Source organism: Triticum aestivum, chromosome 5A, assembly GCF_018294505.1.
Source record: "Triticum aestivum cultivar Chinese Spring chromosome 5A, IWGSC CS RefSeq v2.1, whole genome shotgun sequence".
In the NCBI taxonomy this organism is placed as follows: Eukaryota; Viridiplantae; Streptophyta; class Magnoliopsida; order Poales; family Poaceae; genus Triticum; species Triticum aestivum.
Window position 1 is genome coordinate 556962718 of NC_057806.1, and position 20082 is coordinate 556982799.

General features: G+C 41.8%; 1 protein-coding gene across 1 annotated transcript; it reads right to left on the reverse strand.

Moving 5' to 3' along the window:
• Positions 1-8891: 8891 nt before the first annotated feature.
• Positions 8892-18608, reverse strand: LOC123104739 (Fanconi anemia group J protein homolog). The gene is made up of 28 exons (XM_044526610.1): positions 18160-18608; positions 17991-18054; positions 17750-17825; positions 17435-17499; positions 17307-17351; positions 17110-17210; positions 16860-17001; positions 16619-16680; positions 16438-16517; positions 16253-16323; positions 15150-15237; positions 14909-14981; positions 14744-14836; positions 14444-14552; positions 13963-14056; positions 13182-13265; positions 12927-13083; positions 12649-12836; positions 12464-12508; positions 12275-12303; positions 12074-12195; positions 11943-11990; positions 11669-11793; positions 11058-11596; positions 10034-10970; positions 9901-9954; positions 9654-9800; positions 8892-9396 (listed from the first exon to the last, which is right to left on the reverse strand). The coding sequence occupies exons 1-28, from the start codon at positions 18530-18532 to the stop codon at positions 9331-9333; spliced, it is 4077 nt and encodes a 1358-aa protein (XP_044382545.1). The 5' UTR covers positions 18533-18608; the 3' UTR covers positions 8892-9330.
• Between the last annotated feature and the right edge of the window lie 1474 nt (positions 18609-20082).

The following is a 20082-nucleotide window of genomic DNA, read 5'->3' on the forward strand; positions in this document are numbered from 1 at the left end:
CTTTCGCACGTCCTTGCCTCTCAAATCCAGCGACCGACTCATGATCCTAGTCCAACCGGGCAACTCTGGTTTCCGCGTCCACGATCGACAGCTTCTCTACTGCAAACGCAAGGCCAGGGGTGCAGTCGAGGATGGTTTTGAGAAACTCATCGAAGGCTTTGTCCTGGGTCTAGTGTACGATCGTTCCCTGGACGACAGAGCTCACTTCTTAACATTGAGATGTTGTATCAAAACTATCAATCTCCAAAATGAAAGGAAAAACATATCCACCCTTATAAATATAGAGCAATTAGAATATTTGAGTATTTACATTTTTTCATGGATATGCCCTTCCTATCATTTATGACTTTTTTTTTGCACAACGGCCAAAGGCCATATATAAAAGTTGACCAGATGGCCATCCTTACTGATATTAAAAATTACACAATGGTCCTTGGGAAATTGAGTTGCACTCACTGGCGGCCCACCATTAGTGGCAGACGGAAGACGAGGGGACTCATGGTCTCGCCGGCGGGGAGCGGTGGCACATAGGTTTCTGGAGAGGTAGCGCTTGGAAAGGCTTGAATAAAATATACTCTTCTTTTTCTCTCTACTCCCTCCGTCTAGGTGAATAAGCCATCTTAGGTTGTGCGCCGCAATCAAGGTGGAGAGGAAAACGAGAAAACTTAATGTTTATTTGCTAATTAATATCATTGCATGTAATGAACTAACCACTGCATGTCATGTTTGGTAGTCTCAAATCATTAAAAGCATACACGCCCCACATCTTTTATTGGTTGATTCCTTTATTTATGTCAAAAAACAAGAAACAATGTGAGAGTTAATGCACCACGCCTATGTGTTCTGGGACTATTTGATTTCTCTAAGGTGACTTACACACCTAGACGAAGGAGTATTATTTACATGTCTTGCACACACCAGGGAAACTCATCCGATGCATGCATCGCTGTATATTTAAGTCATGCATCAGTTTTCATGAAAATCTGTCTCGCCCCCCAACTCAACCACACACCGATAACGAAGGCAACCTTTCAGCCAGTACAAAATGTACGTTAGTTATCCTTTAGCTAAGTATAGAGGCCTCGGAGAGTTTTCTGCGGTTGGACGGCCGGCGAATCACCCACTTCTTCTATGTTACCCAACAACACGGAAATATTCCATCATGCCTCCTAATCCTAAAGTGTGCACGGCCTCCAGTTCCGGCCAACGAACTAACTGGTTCCCAATGAGGTCTTCTGATCATCATTCCCAACCGTACGATTGATCTTGTGTTTTGTGCGAGGTGAGTGATGTGGGCAAACTAAAAGAGACCAAGGATCGTTGTGTCATTTTAAAGGCGGGGGCTGAAGAGCACGTGCGCGAGGCAGGTATCAATGGATCTCTCAGTCCTGGTGCCGTCAAGGCTGATGTACCGATGCAATTATCAGCGGGCGGGTTCTGAACCCATGTGCCATGGTAAGTAGTGCGGGTGCATTAAGATAGGGGCGCGCGGAGGTGGGCGGCTATGGCGTATTCTGAACCCATGTGCCATGGTAACCTAAACACACATAACCTTTTTGTGTTATGTGTTTTGGTTATTGGTAAGCGTTGGCGTGTGACAACGAAAAATGAACAGTTTGTGGCCCGCCATGCTAAATGGTACTATTAGCTTTTATAACTAATATATGGCGTGTCTTACATTTCTGTACTCGTCCCTTGAGTTTTTCTACCAAGTTAAATCAAAGATATTGATGGAACTTAAACTTTGTGTTCACTTTCTCCTTCATCATCACTATTGTTGGTGGTGGCAATGTAATTTTTGTGTACAGTGCATCGCCATGTTTCTAGATGCTTTCGCACATGGTTCGTTGTCCATAAAAAGTTACTATAACATTTATCTCATGCTCGGTCTCATCATGTCATCAAAGTTCCCTCTGATCATCCACATTTTGTTCTTTCATTGTCTTAACATCTTTTAGCACATCGACAAGACTCTTTGCTTAATTAGAACCTTATTCTTTGGATGACAGCATTATTTTTGGTCTTCTCTTCGTATGATATGCATGCTCACTCGAACACAATAGCATATTGGCGTAGATAAAAAAAATATTGTTACCTGGCTTCATTCATTTCTTGTGTGAGACATTGAGATTCATGCACATGCATACGCTATCCGATTCTGGTTTAGCACTTCTCCACTGCTTCTAGCTGCCTTGAATTCCCCGAGTGATCTCTAATTCTTGTGTGACTGCCCTCATGTATGTTTTGATTTATCAACCCCTTTTCGTACTACTGAATATGTGTGTATTAGACTATTAGTACTTCTATAGCAAATTGCATATTTTATTCATTTTGTTTTCCACAACTCCATATATGCTAATTTCTAAACTTAGCTAATTACTGGACAACTTTTCACTATTACACAACACTGGTTTGGTCTATTAAGTTAGTTCTGAAATGAGCTTTCTTACAACTATGCCTAAAAAATCATAATATGTAGTATTTAGGATGCAAGCTGGAGTGGGGTAACAGAAGAGGAGCATGGCAGGGGTATGTCCATCGTGGACTACACGGCGTACATTGGCAGCACTAAAGCCACGGGAAAACACTCTGCTATCTTAGGAGAGATGCTCCCCTACACCCAACCCTCCTGGCTCGGCTGCCATAGCAGCGGATGCTGCCGCGCTGCAGACTCCAAGCAGGGGGTGGACTTCGCGGCACCGCCGCCCTGTGACTCCGAGCAGTTCGACAATGTCGGTGACCCTGATGACGCGCACTGCTACTACCGCATCTCCGATCTGTCGGGGCTGAACACCACCACATATGGTGTGACCGAGCGTCTCCTATAGCTGCATGAGTACAAGCAAGCGAACTTCACTGAAGCTGAGCCGCACAAACTATGGACTTGCAGCAAGCGAGTGATCAAATCCAGCAAATCAGCTCCTATCTAGGCTCTGTGGGTGGATAGAAACGGGATTGTATTTCAACAGGGCAGCTCACTCTCACTCAGCTGTGATGCCAGTATTCTTTGGCAAGTTCTCCTCCCAATTGACCAACGCCGCCTAGACGTTGATCAGTGGCTAGCTAGAACTGGACAACAGTCTACACCAGAACTAGTTTTCCTATAGCACTGTGCAATGCTGGTCTTGCTCAACTCTCCACATTGTTGTCCTCTTGTCGTGACTTTTATAGTTTTTCCCATGTGAAGTGTAGATAGCAAGCTGGACGCGGTCCACATCCCTACGCTGGAGAATTTCCGAATACCTCCCACTCCGATCAAATGCATTTAGTTGACATCTTCATCACATTCATTACACTGCTTGTTGCATTTCATTAGTGGACAGAGAGCCTTCACCACTACTACCAATGAAAAAATGAGATCTTCAAATGAGTTTGCCCCTTCTTTAATTGTTTTTGTGTAAGATTGTGGATGAACCTACCCGTGAGCTAGGAGTGCTTTCACATGGTAATGTTGTGTGTGATGTAAGTAGGAGGGATGTGGTGTGAATGGGAGCACATTATGTAGGCCTCATTCATGTACCTGGATATCCGGTGTTGAATAATGTTAGGTCATATATCTTGGAAATAACATGGCTAAGTTTGGATAAGAAGAGATTGTCTATCTTTAAATTGTATGAGATTTGTTGAATCTTGATCACTTTTCTCAGCCAGCGAAGTGATATGCATCCATCCTCGCAATGAAAAAATTACATATATGTATACATAACAAGTATATATGATGTGTAGCAGTGGAATATTATATGAGGATAATTAATTGGTAAAGAAGCTGATTAACATGGGTTAAGAGCAACTCCAATAGCTCCTATAAAAATCTTCCGTAAAAGTGGTTTTTACGGGATGACCTCATAGTTTACGGGTAGTTCTCAGACATCAACATTTCTCGGTTCCTGTAAACCTCTTTCCATAAAATCTTTTATTTTATTTTTAGTTAAACAAACCTAACTAATAGTGTAGGGACCGCATGTCATTGAAATGTGTGACGGTGAACGGCGAGGTGCGGTGCAAGGCGGCAGCACAGTGGTGCATCGGCGCCCCAATGTGGCGGTAGCGAGGCAGTGTACGGGCATGGAGGCGGTGGCAGCACGGAGAGGCGGTGGCCCGCACGTGCAGGCGGCAGCACGACGACGACATGGGGCGGCCGTATGAGGGCGGCACCATAGGGTGGCGGTGGTTGTATGGCAGCCAGCACGGGGTGGCGTAGGGTGCTCATGATGAACTTTTAGACGGTTTTTTACTCGTCAAATTATAGAGGAATGGCTATCTTCCCGTAAACTTGTAGGATGAAGGAGGTGATTATACGAGATCACGTAAACGGGTTTACACGAACTGTTGAAGGCCTTTTTTGCCCCAACTTTCATTAAACGGTAGTCTTTTTAGGGATACGGGATCTAATGGAGTTTCTCTAAGTACATGTTTCCTTTTCCATTTTTTTATAACTTTTAGTGTATACTATCTACGTGTACAAAGTAGCACTTGGCAGCTTTTGTTCCGGATACATTATACAACAGCTTATTATAACTCTAGATTATTGTGTAACTATCTACTTGTCTTATTGAGTAGGTTGAACTTTTAAGAAGATCTTCAAAGAAGGTAGATGTGAGACTAGCGGCTCCATGAATCACACAACGTCCAAGAATTTCCCAACGTGACCTCATCATGTTTGGACAGGGGCATGTATGATGTAGGTTAAGAAATTAAATGTCACACTCGTGCTATTACAAAATTAAGCCGACGTTGTTCTATCCAGCGATCAATACGGAGATTTTTTTTTTGAGTCTAAACACACTTTATTATTCAAAAAGTTCATAGGGATACAATGAATGTCTGGTGGGTTTATAAGCCACAAATGGCGCCCAAGATTCAGACCGAAAGCGTGCTTAGCGAAACTATGCGCCTCAATATTGGTGGATCTACCTTCGAAGATGAAGGTACATTGATGAAACAGAGATTGGGCAAGGTATTAATTTATTGGGCCGCAACTACTCTTCCATGATCTCCGTTTTCTTCTGGTCCAGTGTTCCGTCTCCTAATTATTTCGCCCTAGCTCTAGTTTCATTCAGTTCAATCCACTTCAGGCCATTACAGCGCGTTTACTTCGCCATGGGGCTCTTCCGCTGGATGTAATGGCATTCATCTGGACTTCTGAAAGTTCCTGCGTGATAGGACATAAATATTACCGGATACCTCTTACTCCTAAAGTATTTCCTTGCTTGATTTTTCTGGCTAATGGACCACCCAAACAAATCTCATGTAAGTAGGTACGACTGCGGTGGTGATTTTTGCTTGTTCTTTTTGTGGGAATGGCATGAGCTAGGAGAGGCTTGGGATCAAGGCGACTTAAGGTTGGAGTGGTGATTGTCGTGCATGAGGCCTTGTTGCATGCTGTCTTGCCATGGACCTTTCCATATCCTAGTGACCACGAGGCTTCTTATCTGCCGATTTGATGAGCGATGTGAGTATTTCCTAGCCCATGTGCCATGGACTCATGGTGAACAGGTGGGGTTAGGATTTCTGGGTGGATCCACCTGTCATTGGCGGCGTGAGTGTTCTATATTTTTCTTCATATGGACGTGTTGGATTCACTTATGTACGATAACCGCCTGTAAAGTCTGCTTCTGTACTACTACATATGAATGTGCTAGGCTCAGTTCTACAGTGATGTATGGGCAATGATGCGCTGGCCAATGGACAACTAAATTCGGAAGTTTGAATTTTTAGCACTCGAATGGGTACATCTATGGTTTTTTAATTACTTGTTGGTTTAATGCAACTTTCATAGCTACCTAAGAAGCTTGCAAACTGCTTAATATAATCCAAGTTCACAAATAAGTGGTATTTCTGTTATCGATACAGTCTTTTAGATGTATGACCTCTATCTTATATTGTCGTTAGTATACACATAATAGCCCAGAAATAAACATTCCATAAATTTCTCAACATCAATATACATATGATTTTAAGTTTTCAGTCCAGATATTTCCCACAATATTCTCTAAACTTTGACTAAAGGTGTGTCTAGAACACATTTTTTTGAGTTCTTGCACATGGGGTAAGGGCTCCGGCCTTTGGGGATATCGCATACGTATACGAGATCAGGGATTTGTTTGAGTTCTTGCACATTGGGTGCCTTTTAAAAGCGAGGTGGGTGAGAGTTTTTCTTGGAGTGATCCGGTCACTCATCACGATCGCTCTGGAAATTGGTGCATCAAATGACTGGGTTGTTCGGGTGAAATGTTCCACTATTTCTAGGGGCCATCAAGCTGGCGAGCCCAAAATACTAGAAAACCGCCTGCAAATCGTACAACATGTACTGACATCAAGCAACAGCAACACTCTCTTTGGCTAGGGGAAAGTTCAACACAAGGAGCCAATTTATGCCGGATGCTGCTTGCAACTTGCAACCATGGACTGTCCCACTTGACACGGATATTACAGGTGGCATTCGGGATTTGTGTGGCCATGAGAAATCTACTTACCTACTTCAGGCCATTCTAGCGCGTCTACTTCGCCATGCGGTTCTTCCTCTGGATGTAATGGCATCCATCTGGACTTCTGAAAGTTCGTGTGCCGTAGGACATAAATATTACCAAATACCTCTTACTCCTGAAGTATCTCCTTGTTTGATTGTTCTGGCTAATGGACCACCCAAACAAATCCCACCTAAGTAGGTACGACTGACGTGGAGGTTTTTTCTTGTTCTTTTTGTGGGAGCGGCATGAACTAGGAGAAGCTTGGGATCAAGGCGACTTAAGGTGGGAGTGGTGAGCATCGTGAGTGAGGCCTTGTTGCATGCTGCCTTGCCATGGACCTTTCGATATCCCAGTGACTATGAGGCTTCTTATCTGCCGATTTGATGAGTGATGTGAGTATTTCCTAACCCATGTGCCATGGACTCATGGTGAACGGGTGGGGTTAGGATTTCTGGGTGGACCCACCTGTCAGTGGCAGCAAGAGTGTTCTATATTTTTGTTCATATGGATGTGTTGGGTTCACTTATGTACGATAACCTCCTGTAAAGTCTGCTTCTCTACTACTGCATATGGATGTGCTAGGCTCAGTTGTACAGTGATGCATGGGCAATGATGTGCTAGCCAATGGAGAATTAAATTCGGAAGTTTGAATTTTTAGCACTCGAATGACTACAGCTAGCTTTTTTGTTAGTTGCTCGATGGTTGAATGCAACTTTCATAGCAACCTAAGAACCTGCAAACTGCTTAATTATAATCCAAGTTCACGAATAAGTGATGTTTCTATTATTGATATGGTATTTAAGATGTATGACCATTGACCGCTAGCTTATATTGTCGTTAGTACATACAGTACATAATAGCCCAAAAATAAACATTCCAGAAATTTCTCGACACAAATATACATATGAGTTTTGTGAGTGGGAGGGAGTGCATATCATCACACCACGAAATTGCGGCAAAACCACATTGGGGCATTATTTGAGCTGATTCTGACAACAGAGGGTAGAATATGAAATAGTTTTATGTTTGAGATGGTAAAGTAGGCTATGTACCGAACATGAGTGTTAAATTTACATTTGGTTCTTCCAGTTCACACATGTATATTTTACTATACTACTCCCTCTGATCCATATTAATTATCGCAGCTTTAGTACAACTTTAGTACTATTAATTTCGATTGGAGGGAGTACTACAATTAATTTTGATTGGAGGGAGTACCATTTTTCGTTTTGCCCAGAACCCAGATGGTGTGATACTGACATTCTACGCTGGACATGTTTCTCTAATACAACATGTCATAGATATCAGCAACCGATCCGTTGTCATGGAGCTATCCAGGTGATTTCTATGGATTATATTGTTTTGATTGTGCTTGGACGGAAGAACGGTTGAAATATGTAAGTGTATGATGCAATGATCAATTAGTTGTGTAGTATCAAACTGTGGAATCTGCATATCTGTCAGCCTTATATGTGTAACAGTGCTAGTGCCACCTAATTTGTTGGTAGAACCCAATTAACACCTCATGTGTCATGTTTTACTTTGGAATCCTTATGTGTAGCAGCTCCAAGGATCATACGAAAAACAAAAGCACAGACAAGTCCAATCAATACACGTGGTTTATATGATCTTTGGAATAACATGGAGCGGGGGCCTGCAGAAACTCAGCATTAAGCATTCTAATATTTAATCAAAATTAAGTATCCACCCCCATTGGATCAAGGGAGGATAGTAATCCTTATAAACATAGAGACACAAGCCCCAAGAAAAAATATGGTAAGCATGACTGGTCAAACACTGTCTAACAATCTGCACTCGGCATGTTGCTATCCTACAGTATGCTGTAGATGTCCGCAATCAATTATCTTTGAACAGTCTAGATCAAGTGTACCAAGATGTGGATTCAAGTGTTATCATCATGCATCAATCACACTGGTAACCAGATTCCATTTGAAATGGAACGCGTAAGGATATCCCAATGCCTCCAACTCCAAACATTTGTATATGTGGTTGATATCTTTACCACCCCTCGTCTGTCATTATAAGCAGTAATTGTTGTTTTTGTGGGCGCCAAACTTCTAGTGCGTGTGCATATGATAAGAATGGAAAGGCAGTGGGGTCTTTTAAAGGCAAGATTTGTGCTACGATTCAAATATGTACGAACATAAGTACAATGATCAATGTCGTATCAAGTTGGAGAATCTGTATGTCTATCAACCTTATGTGAGTAACAGTGCTACAACAACCAATTTAGTGGAACTGCGGCAGTACAATCAAAACCTCATGTCCTTTTTATTGCAGCAAAACACAATCAAACCTCGTAACATTTTAAGTTAAGGACTAAGGCGGGCAAGAGCTAGCTTAAAAAAATTCATCAATAATAGGCACTAAAAAAAGTGTATATGATGCTTGTCAATTGTGATCTCTCCAGAATAGCATGGAGCAGGGGCCTACAGAGCTCAGCTTTGGTTGAATTAAAACTATCAACAACCCACTGACTACAGAGAGGATAGCAATCCTTATAAATACAGACACTGGAAATTTTGTGTATTTACGTCATTGTTGTTTTGAGTACACATAAAATCAAAAGTCTGCATCGATACAGTGGAAGTGTTCCAAGTTCAGTCGCCCTTCCTAAGATTTACAATTACAATACGCACGGCACAGCAAAAGTTAGCTAATGCTCATATGGCTCTGTATTTACAACATGCATCGACCTCAATGAAAAATCTCATCTCCCTCCAACTCATCTAGCCCACAGCTGAGTTAGCATCTTCTTCCAGGATGATGTGTGCCAGTAGTGCTGACTGCTAAGGCACAAATTCTTCCTAGTTCGCCAATGAACGAGCCCGAATCCATCCTATGAGTCCTCCACGTTATGCACCAGTTGTGGTTTTGTGGATCTGTTCGTGCTAGGTAACCTAAGCTGCTCATAGAGTACCCCAAAAAAAAAAGTTGATCACTATGTCTAGAACTGGGATTGTTTAGCTACCAGTAAACTATCAGCAATCTTCTGGGAGTGCCATGTGGTTAGCTATCTTAGAGATTGGCCATTCATTTGAAAAATCTAATACAAAGAAGCAAGACCAAAATTATGCTGAACATGGCAGCATTTGGAATAACAGGAAATTGAGCATAAGCAAAGTGTAATTAATAGGTAAGACACCGCAACTGGTGACTAACCTTGGACCTCCGTGTGCTTAGTGACACAGGTTCCTTCTTCACTGGTTTATAAGCAAAACTCTCAAGATCGATCACCGGTGGGGGTGACATGGGTTTACTAGCATCTGTCCCCATGGGGTTACTAGCAACTGTATGATCTCTTGCAACCTTGATATGGAAAAATAGAACAGTATTTTCTTTTGTTAGCTTATTACTATGTCAGCGATATGACTGAAGGGATACAGGTCTGGGAAGGAAAACCACGTACCTGTTCATTTGATGGTTCATGCTTGAGATCCAAACAATCAGCAAACAGGAGCACCTTCGTTTGAAGAGAGGGACAATTAGAATCATGTGGAAATAGTACTAAATCAAAAGATGCATCAAAATGTGGAAAGTACCTTGTTTAATGATTCCAGATTTGAAGCATCAGCTGCAAGAACTTGCGCTCCGAGCACCGTGGCAAAAGAATTTTCACGAGGACAGAAAGGACATGTTACTGGCTTGTATACACATCCATCCTTCTCAGACCAAACACCGGACTGATGAGCAGAACCTTCACTGCAGAATTTGCTAAGGATCCCTTGATTGAGTGAAGAAGCTTCACATACAAGAACATTTACCACAGCTGGTGGCGATGACATAAGATCTTCTGCGAAGCCAACAGTTGATAGCCCATGTCTCAAAAGACATGTCAAGTACAATTTTGAGGGCGATGCCAATGAACATGAAACAAGAAAGCCATCCTTCTGTAATCCAAGTGGCGTTTTGCATGTGGTACAACGAATATCAAGCTTTGTTCCTGCAGATTTATTTGATGCAAACTCTGCCGCCTTGTGACTTCTTTCAAGCTTGAAATTTTCACACCTGGACATTTTCTGACTTTCACAACACAGACCATCAGTTCTCTTCAGATCTCGGGGCGCCATGCTAACAGCACAATCAGTATTGCAGAAAGATGTGCTTGAAGGATTAGAAGGATTAGAATGCTCTGTGCCAGTACAACAGCTCACTGGTATATTAAACCTTCTCCTTTTCTGGTACTGAGAATTTACGCTTCTGTCTATTGAAGATTCATGATCCAAATGATAACCTCTATTGGCTGTTCTTTCAGGAGTACCCGCTGATGTTGACACGCAAGATTGGTTTCTGTTAGCTGTTGAGAGCGAAGCAGACACGCCTACGACCTGATCTTCACCATTGTCCATCGCTGCGGATGTATTTACCTCAGAATGAATGCTGGGGCTAGCAACTGGATCCTTAGCAGAAGTTCTTTCCACAAGAGTAGGCTCTTGCGACCTGTCTTCTGGTGGAGTGAAGATTGTTAACTTTGCATGCCTGCAAACAATAGCAAGGTTAATTAAATGAGAATTGAATTACATCACAATTCTCAGGAACAAACATGCCTGAATGATGATAGATTACCCAGACATAGAATCGCAAATTTCCAAGTCGATAACATTTATATCAACTGCATGATTTCCCCCAATGTCTGATTCGTCTTCCAAATTATTCTGAATTTTATGCGATGGAGGAAGTTGGCATGCTGTTGAAAGACTTCCTGGTACAGGGGAGCTTTTTTTCTTTGTGAAGTCAGAAGATTTTGAAGAGACCTGGCATGCTTCGGATGATGTACAAGGCCTGCCATAATTTTCATGGTCTACTCCCACAACATCAATGTTTGAAACCTTCAGACTGCCATGTTTGTTCTTTACCTTCTGATTACTTTGCTGTACTGAGTGCTTTGAGAAATCTGGTTTTGGCCAAGGCAGAATTCTTTTATCACCGTATGATGTAAGTAGATTGTCATCCAACTTACCCTTCTGATTACTTTGCAGTACTGAGTGTTTTGAGAAATTTGGTTCTGGCCAATGCAACTTTCTTTTATCACCGTGTGATGTAAGTAGATCGTCATCCAACTTATCCTTAGTGGACATTTCTTGACGTTTGATCTTAATATGTTCCTGAAAAGATCACCATTTATTTTAGATAGTGCATCCACATTTAGAATATCAAATGCATAATAATATCAGTACCTCAGCCTTCTGAAAAAACTTCTCCATCTTATCCATTGTCTCCTGGAAGCTACCATAATGCTTAATTGAGTTTTTAAGCCATTTTGAAATGTGTAGAAGGTTTCTCTCTTCCTGATATCGCTCATCTGTAATAACAACAGTGATCATAAGTAATTTTGAATCAAGAACAGCTTATTGTATCCAATGGAATACAAATCAATCAAATAGAAAAACTATAAGAACCAACTTTCTGTCAAGCCATGAAACATTTGGGAGTGAGAATTGAGTAACATACCAATCAAAATTATGCCTCCGTAGTCAAATTTATGCCGAATACATCGACCTAGAAAAATAATTATAGTAATTAGCCATTTTAAACATCTTAATTACAACAAATGATCTTCAACAGATAAAGTAGTATCATACCAGCAGCTTGATTCAGAGCACGAAATGCTTGGTGACAGTACCATTCACTCCCACTCAAAAGATTCTTTGATGATTTGTAGGAATCATTATATTTCTTTTTCAGCTTTACTTGGACATCATTTCTGATCCATGAATTAACGTCAGAAATAAACACAGCAAAGGAACTGCACTTATGTCTAGAAGAAGAAAAAAGATACTTACATATTTGGGAACGGAATGCCAACAATGACCTAATGTCTTAGTCAAGAAAAATTGCTGGGCATCAAAAGCATACAGGTGCGGCAGCTAAAAACGTTAGACAGTTCGCTATTACCAATCATGCTACTGGATAGTAGTGCAGAATTTGACACTGAACTCTTAAAGGCATATAACGATGAAAATAAAGGATACAACAACCCTAGCATTGTCATCAGAGAAGTCAATTCCTTCAGATACCTGAAATAAAAATCAGCAGCGACAAAACATAAGCTAATGGCTGCTGATAAACACGCAGCACCAAGACTTTCAAATTGGGGCTTATGCATGTGTACATATGCATTTATGGTTGTGTGCATGTAAATGGATAGAATTAGCACCTTGCCACGGCAAACTGCAAGAAAAGCAGCTCCTCCTTTAGCAGATTCCTGTGATGAATTCTTTCTCACTCGATTCTTCACAATTTGTTTTGCACCACCTCTGCCTTTCTTAAGAGGAACCTTACCAAGGATTGCATTATAGTATCCATTTAGGACAGGCTCGAGTTCCTCAGTACTACCTCTAGGCTCTGAAACAAACAAATCTCAGATAAGCAACAAGCAGGAAACATGAATGTAAAGTGTGTCTTTTAGAGTTTCTGAAGCAGCATAAATCTTACCAACAAACACCGGTTTTCGAGCATTCAATCGTGCCCACTGACCAGTCTGAGACCAGCGCACTTTCAATTTGTCCAACAGCTTATAGCTAGGAAAAAACACTAGAGCACCACCAGGCACTATTCTGCATATTTCTTCTATTGAAGCTCCAAGTTCATCCTATATAAAAATGAGAGCATTAAATTTTTGGAGAAAAGGATTTATGTTAGCACATAAAAAAACAATGACTACCCACAAAAAAAACAATGACTAGTTACCTGGAAAGAATATGCATCTGCAGTTTTATAGCTGGCATTCAATCGATGTGTTGTTGGGCCAGATGACAGTACACTAGCAAAAACCTGCATCACCATACAACATAGGCTGAGAAATCGCATAAAGTGATTGCTTGGCATAAACAATCTATGATGATATCTCTACTATGCATGCAAGCTCCATATCTTATCCAGGTCACGAGTGAATTAAAGGGTAAGAAGCTTAGAGTTCATCAGGCCAAAGCATTTCTATGCTGCCTGGTCCAGGACAGCACTGTATTTCAATTGGTGAGAAATGATGATCAGTTAGGACTAGCAAAAAAAATCCTGAAACCTGACAGAACTAGCTTAACCATTATTCTAATTGGTTAGATATAAGAGGATTGGGCATGTACAGTAAAATCAAGCCATGTCAGTTAGCTCAAAATGTTTAGCTTTCAAATAGTTTAAATTAGACAACTTTTTATTACATTGCCTTGCAATTTATCATATTGCACACTTTTTCAGTCAAAATATCGGATAAAGCTTGGGAATCTATGATAACATTTAACTGAATATTCATTTCCATTACAATGGGGCAAAATGACCGAATTTGCAGAAAGAAGGAATCATGTTTCACATTTTACCAGCTAACGTTGTGTGGAACAGAAAAAAATCTGGAGTGGGGATAGGGGAAACTAGTATGGTTCCGCTTTCCTTAACTTCATACCCAATAGTTAGTAAAAACTATTGCCATTTGGCTATGCAGGTATTTTGTAGCACAACCTACTTGCAGGAGACACACCTGAGAATCAGCATCGATTACGTGAGGAGCTTCCATGCAAGCATCAAACTGTACACCGAGTTCAGATGCAAAGGAGCCCATTGGAGAGAGTGTGCTGCAGAGATATATGTTAAGAGCCAGCTATATATTATCTGTTGATCTGATATTGCACAGAAACTGTGGGCTATTTTGGAAAACTCCAGAAGTGGATAACCAGTTATTTAGTTTGGAACAATTATATGTCAGCTGGTCATGTGCCTACATGGCGGTGAAAAGCCTGTTCGCACATCCATAAGGCTGAAAGCCCTGTGCTCGGCCAAATTCCAGCTAGCAAGTATGTGCCATACATAAATTTACCATATTTACTAGTTATACATTACATGTACATACACTTGCTTTCTTTTCTGTTTTTTTTTCAATTCATCGAAGCCATATGCTGCTACCGTAAACTAAAACACTTACCTAACATTTTGAGAAGAGAAACGTCAACGTGGAAACTTACCCAGATGTCAATATTACTGAATGGGTTAGATCTGCAATATCTTGAAAAACAACAGCAGGATTGAGGCACCACAAACTCATCACATTTCTCACTCCAAAGGCAGAAGTGCCTGCAAATGATGTGATTCAAATATGTAATGAGACTGTCAATGACTTGAAAGTTGATCAAGCAACCAGATTTGTAATTTAAAGAGCATCTGAATCACATGTACAGTGTCCAAGAGCCAATTTTCTCTTGATAAAATGTTCTCCCCTTCCACATCATTAGGAAAACATATTATAAGGAAGTAAGCATGGCTACCTTCTCTGTGAGCAAACCGTTGGATAGCAAGTTGGTAATCATACAAATGGCGCCCATTCCTACCAAAAAAGTGACTCAGTGAGGAGAATAGACCTGAAAAAAATTCATGGTATTATTAGGTTATTAAATTTACTGAAGATTAATGGGGAACAAGGTGTTGCTTACTCTCCAGTGTCATAGCACCATGACCAGTTAAGTGGTCTCCCTCTGACTCAGTATCTGAAGCAGCCTTAACTGCCTAAAACAAGAGGCAATATCAAGAATCAAGGTGCATGTTGACAGTCTTGACAGCCACATGCCACAGAAAGAAATATTACAGAGAAAATGTTCCAGAGCTACATTAAACTAGTGAATATAATCTACTACTCTAGAGTAACTGCATTTTGAAACTTGAACTGGGAAGCACCTTCGTCGCACATTCCTGCAATATCGGGAAGTATGCAGGAGTAATACCAGCCTTCTGGAGTTCCTTCACAGCATTTTCACCAGTCCAACTGAGGATTACAAAAGGTTATATCAACTGGATGCAAGGAAAATGCTTACTTTCGTCCTTTGTTGCAAGCATGTAGTTATTCTAGTGAATTGTACAAGTGGAAATTAATTAACAAGATAGAATCCAATGTTTTTAAAATATTAATGGATGATTTTTGGATTTAGTATGCTTGAAATTTGTACTGGAAATAAGTAGACAAGATCTAATAACAGGAAAAAAAATCTGAGATGCTTTAGTGCCTAATGTGATTCCATGTGCAGTACCAAGTTATTTGCACTAATGACACAGCACCATAGAAGCAACTGGTCATGTTTCAGTGGTCCATAAAATCCTAACATCTCAGCGCGAAGCAATCATGAATAACTTCTGAAAGTCTGAGGAGCTCTTCCAACTTTACATATCACAGCAAATCCATGCCAAACGCCAACACAATCTTTGGTTTAACATTCCATCGGCTGTGCGGCACGGATACAGATATGTGTCGGTATCGGGGCAATACAGATAGGGACACTAAAAATATTCAAAACGCCAATACAGGGATATACTTCTAACTATTTTTCAAGTGAACACTAAATTGTTTGTCTTAGCAGGAACAGCAAATTACATGGCAAAGACACTTTTTTTGGCTTTTATTTTTCTAGTGCATATTTAGCGCTTGCAACCTCGATTCTGAGCTGAGTAAGACTATCAATTGTTACCTTTTTACATGAATGTATTCCAGCCCCAACTGTTTACTAGCACATATTTATTCCCAAACCTTAGGTTTTATTTGGTCGCGGAGATGGAGAAGCGAAGGACGGCAACAATGACAGTGTGATAATTTGCACTTTTTCCATCTAGGGATGGCAAAGCTGGATGAATTCAGAGATATTTTTTTACAATGTCAATCTTGCCCCTAGTAAATCAACCAATGGAAAAGGTCGGTACCTCTATATAGATCCTGATACTGGTACCTCATGGCAAACATTAGATAGATAAATCAGGTAAGAAACAACACAAGATTCCATAGTACGTACAATGAAGGAGGATGGTCAAATTCGTTATCTCGTGGATCACCCTCCTGAGCAGAAATCCAAGTGCTAAGCCCCTGCATAAGTACTAGAGCTTAATCCCTGACACCAGCATTGCTACTAGGGGTGTATTCTTCCTTTATTAATGGGGAACAACAGGATTATGAATTCTTCTCTTCTCATAAATGTACCTCAATGATGTCATGCAAGGGTTGGTATATCTTTCCAACAGCCTGATCAGTGGCTAACTTTGCTAGTTCTTCCTTGAGACCTTGATCACAGAAATAAATAAGTTTAGCTTAGCATGGGTTGTAACAGGAGGATATGTTTTCTGAACGATGAGCTTTAACAGAACAGTGATGATCATCTTACTGTTAAGTGATTCTTCATCAACATCAACACTTCCAGAATCACGTGCTATGTCTTCTATGTTGCTGCAAGGCAAGGACTTGAAATAAGGATAACAGCTGGAATTCACCGTTTTGTTATTAAAACTGCTCTGAAGAGAAAACTTCCGAGTGATAACTGATTAGGAACCACAAGAAATATATTGCTAGCTTATCTAAGGAAACCATTGATTGACACTGAAAAAGAATCATGAGTCTGGACTTACTGCGCTTCATCGAGAATAACGATTGAGCCAGCGATATTAATGTCCATTGCTCTCCTGACAATTGGACTAATTAGGTAGTTATATGGGCAGAAAACCAGTTGAGCTGCTTCTGCCATGGTTTGCGCAGCAAAATATGGACATCCTGCAGATAACCAAAAAGAAAGGTGGCAAGACAATAGATTTCAGCATCCAGTGGTGGCATAATGTATCCCTCAGGGGAAAATCTATGTAACCAAAGAGATAGACAAACCTTTGACTTGTCTTCCAACCTTAAGAAGATCCTCAATATCGTGAACTTCATAGGAGCCACCGGTCTGAAGGGATGGATGACGACTCAGTTTCTGTGCATTCCTGCCAATACATGTTTCTCCTCGCATTATTAGGGAAAGGGGGAAACGTGATCAAGGTTAAATATGTTTTTACACGAAAGAAGCTAGGAAAACTCACTTGAATTCTGGGCATCCTTGAACTTTGTCGTCTAGGAGCCTCTTGCTGATGAGGGAGAAAAGGACTCACTAAATGGTTTACAATGAAGAACCCAAACAATTAGTAAAGAAATGTGTCTTGTATGTTACCATCCCTCGTCAATTGAGTCAGCCATGCATGCGGTCTTGTTGACGCAATAGTGCTTCCTTGAGGCCTGCATTGCATGATCACTGGCTGGTCAAACTACATGCAGTTTAACTTCAGAACATTGGAGCCCCACATAAATGTGGCTCCTGGGGATTACGGCTTGAACAACACACACTACCACATGATGATTGAACACATGGCTTGGCGTCATTTGTGCCACTGCTACTTAACATTGGTCGGATAATGGATTTCCTTTTCTAACTGACAAAAAGAAAAAGAGGCAAGAAGTGCACTGAGATGGGAACATTAGGTAGTACCAAGATGGCCATGCGCACTCGGTACGAGGTCTTGCGCAGCTCCCGGACCACCTGAGTGATCTGAGAGTGCGTCCTCCTGCAGCAGACAGACAGACAGACAACGGAACCAAGAAACTGATCAGGATTTTTCGATGGGGAATGAAATCAATCAGGATTCATCTCATCGATTCAGACAAGCAGCCAAGAAACCTGGCCGGCAAGATTGTCCCATCGGTTCAGTTCAGGGGAGGGCAGATCTTACGTGGCGTAGTAGATGGTCGGCGCGTTCTTCTTCTTGGCCGCCGCCGCCGCCTTCTCCGGGATGCCTGAACATCAAGAACCGCGACACGCACCAAGTCAAGAACGAGCAGCAGCGGGTCCTCGATCCAAGAACCGGCGAAGCAGAGGACGAAAGGGGGGAAGGGGCGTACCGGGAGTGGGCTGCTGCTGGGTGTCGTCGGGGACGAAGCCGCCGCCGTGGAGGAGGGGGTCGGGGGCGGCGGGGGCGGGGGGCGCGCGGAACGGGTAGTGGCGCTGCCAGGCGAGCGCGGCGCAGAGGAGGGAGAGCGACTTGCCGGTGCCGGTGGGCGACTCGAGGAGCGCGTGGGAGCGGCCCTGGCGGCGGCCGCGGTCGAGCGTGGCGATGACGCGGCCCATGAAGGCCAGCTGCGTGCCGTACGGCTTGTAGGGGAACTCCACCGGCACGCCGCTCACCTGGTACACCCCGCGCGCGGGCGCGGGCGCGGGCGCGGGCGCCGGGGTGGCGGCGAAGTCGCCGTCGTCGTCGTCGTGGGCGGCGCCCATCGTCCCGCCGGCGGGGAGATTGGGCGGGAGGATTTGGGGGGGAACGGAAATGGAATGGCAGCCTCCGAAATGTCTCCGCGCGGCTGCCAATATTACGATACGAGACGACGCCAGCCCGGGAGAGAGATGGGCCGTCCTCGTGGGCTGACTCACCACAGCGACGTTGTTATCCTCCATTTCGTACACGAAGCTCATGGGCCGAAGATTGCCTCGTTTGGGCACAGCTTTTTTTTTCATTTTTTCTTTTCACATTATATAAGGCTATAATTCGACTCAAAAAATATAAGGCTATAATTTTCTTCAAAAAAACACCGGATCTGTTATAAATGTCACTATAAGTAAAGGCATACTAAAGTAATAGAAAAATACATTATTTGGTGATTATTATTTGATCGATGGTCGATCTGCTTGCTAAACAAATACTCCCTCCGTTATGGGGCGGAGGGAGTAGTACTCTATATCATATCAAGCGTAGTAAGGTTGTCACATACTTCCTCCGTTTCTAAATATAAGACTTTTTAAAGATTTCAATAAACGCTACATACGGATGTATATAAACGTATTTTAGAGTTTAGATTCATTCATCTTGCTTCGCATATAGTCCATATTAGAATCTCTAAAAAGATTTATATTAGCAACGGAGGAAGTAGATGCTACTACAGCACACTGCCCTAGAGGAGAAAATAACACAACGTGCTAAAACATAATGAAATAAGAAAAGAAAAAGGGTAATCCAATAATGTGAAAATCGGGTCGATATCTAATGGGATTATCGCAATCAACCGTGATGCGGAACAAACAACCACGGCACCGAACATATATTTTCTTCATGAAAGAAAAGAAACCCAAAGAGCATCTCTGATAACACATTGAAAACCATACTAGCCGTCATCTTTGTTGACTGTACGTCGCCCGCCAAGCCTTGAAAAATGCACTCAACTAGCAGTTAAGAAAAAGGACACCTGTCAAGGCTCTCATTATACCAGGCTTTGAAGACCGCAATAGGCACTCACCACTAGGAACGAGTGACCAGTGAAGTAATATTGGCTGGGGACATCACCCCGCATAATGTATGCTTGCAATCCTTCATTAGTATGTGCATCTCGCTTCAGCAGAGCCAGAGTGAAACAAAACGGTTGCACAAAGAAAGTGAATACTGTACCCGAAAATGCATAGAAGCTCTCGGGTGCTACGCCCCCCTATATTCAAAAATAATTTAGTAATTCAAAAAAGTCAAAAAAATCGAATCTTTTTATGGAATCAAACATGACCAGGTATTGCATTCGTATAAAAAGATTTAAATAGAAAATGACTTTTATTGTATCCGGGGTCAAAGATTTCCCAAAAAATGCTAGATACAAATACTATTCATGCTATATTGTCATCATAAATTTGTTTTTTTTTGCCCTGAAGTCAACGAGAATTATTCCTTGGCCAAACATTTTATACGAGTACAATACCTAGTCATATTTGATTCAAAAATATATCCAAGATTTTTTTGGCTTTTTTTGAATTATTGAATTATTTTTGAATATAGGGGGGTGGAGCAC

What these genes read in the sequence shown, in the direction of transcription:
- LOC123104739 (XM_044526610.1), bottom strand. Translation starts at nt 18,532, where the DNA reads ATGGGCGCCGCCCACGACGACGACGACGGCGACTTCGCCGCCACCCCG. An exon ending in CCAGCAGCAGCCCACTCCCG is followed by an intron (nt 18,055 to 18,159) that starts GTACGCCCCTTC and finishes CTTGATGTTCAG; the next exon opens with GCATCCCGGAGAAGGCGGCG. An exon ending in GTTATTCTCGATGAAGCGCA is followed by an intron (nt 16,681 to 16,859) that starts GTAAGTCCAGAC and finishes CTTGCCTTGCAG; the next exon opens with CAACATAGAAGACATAGCAC.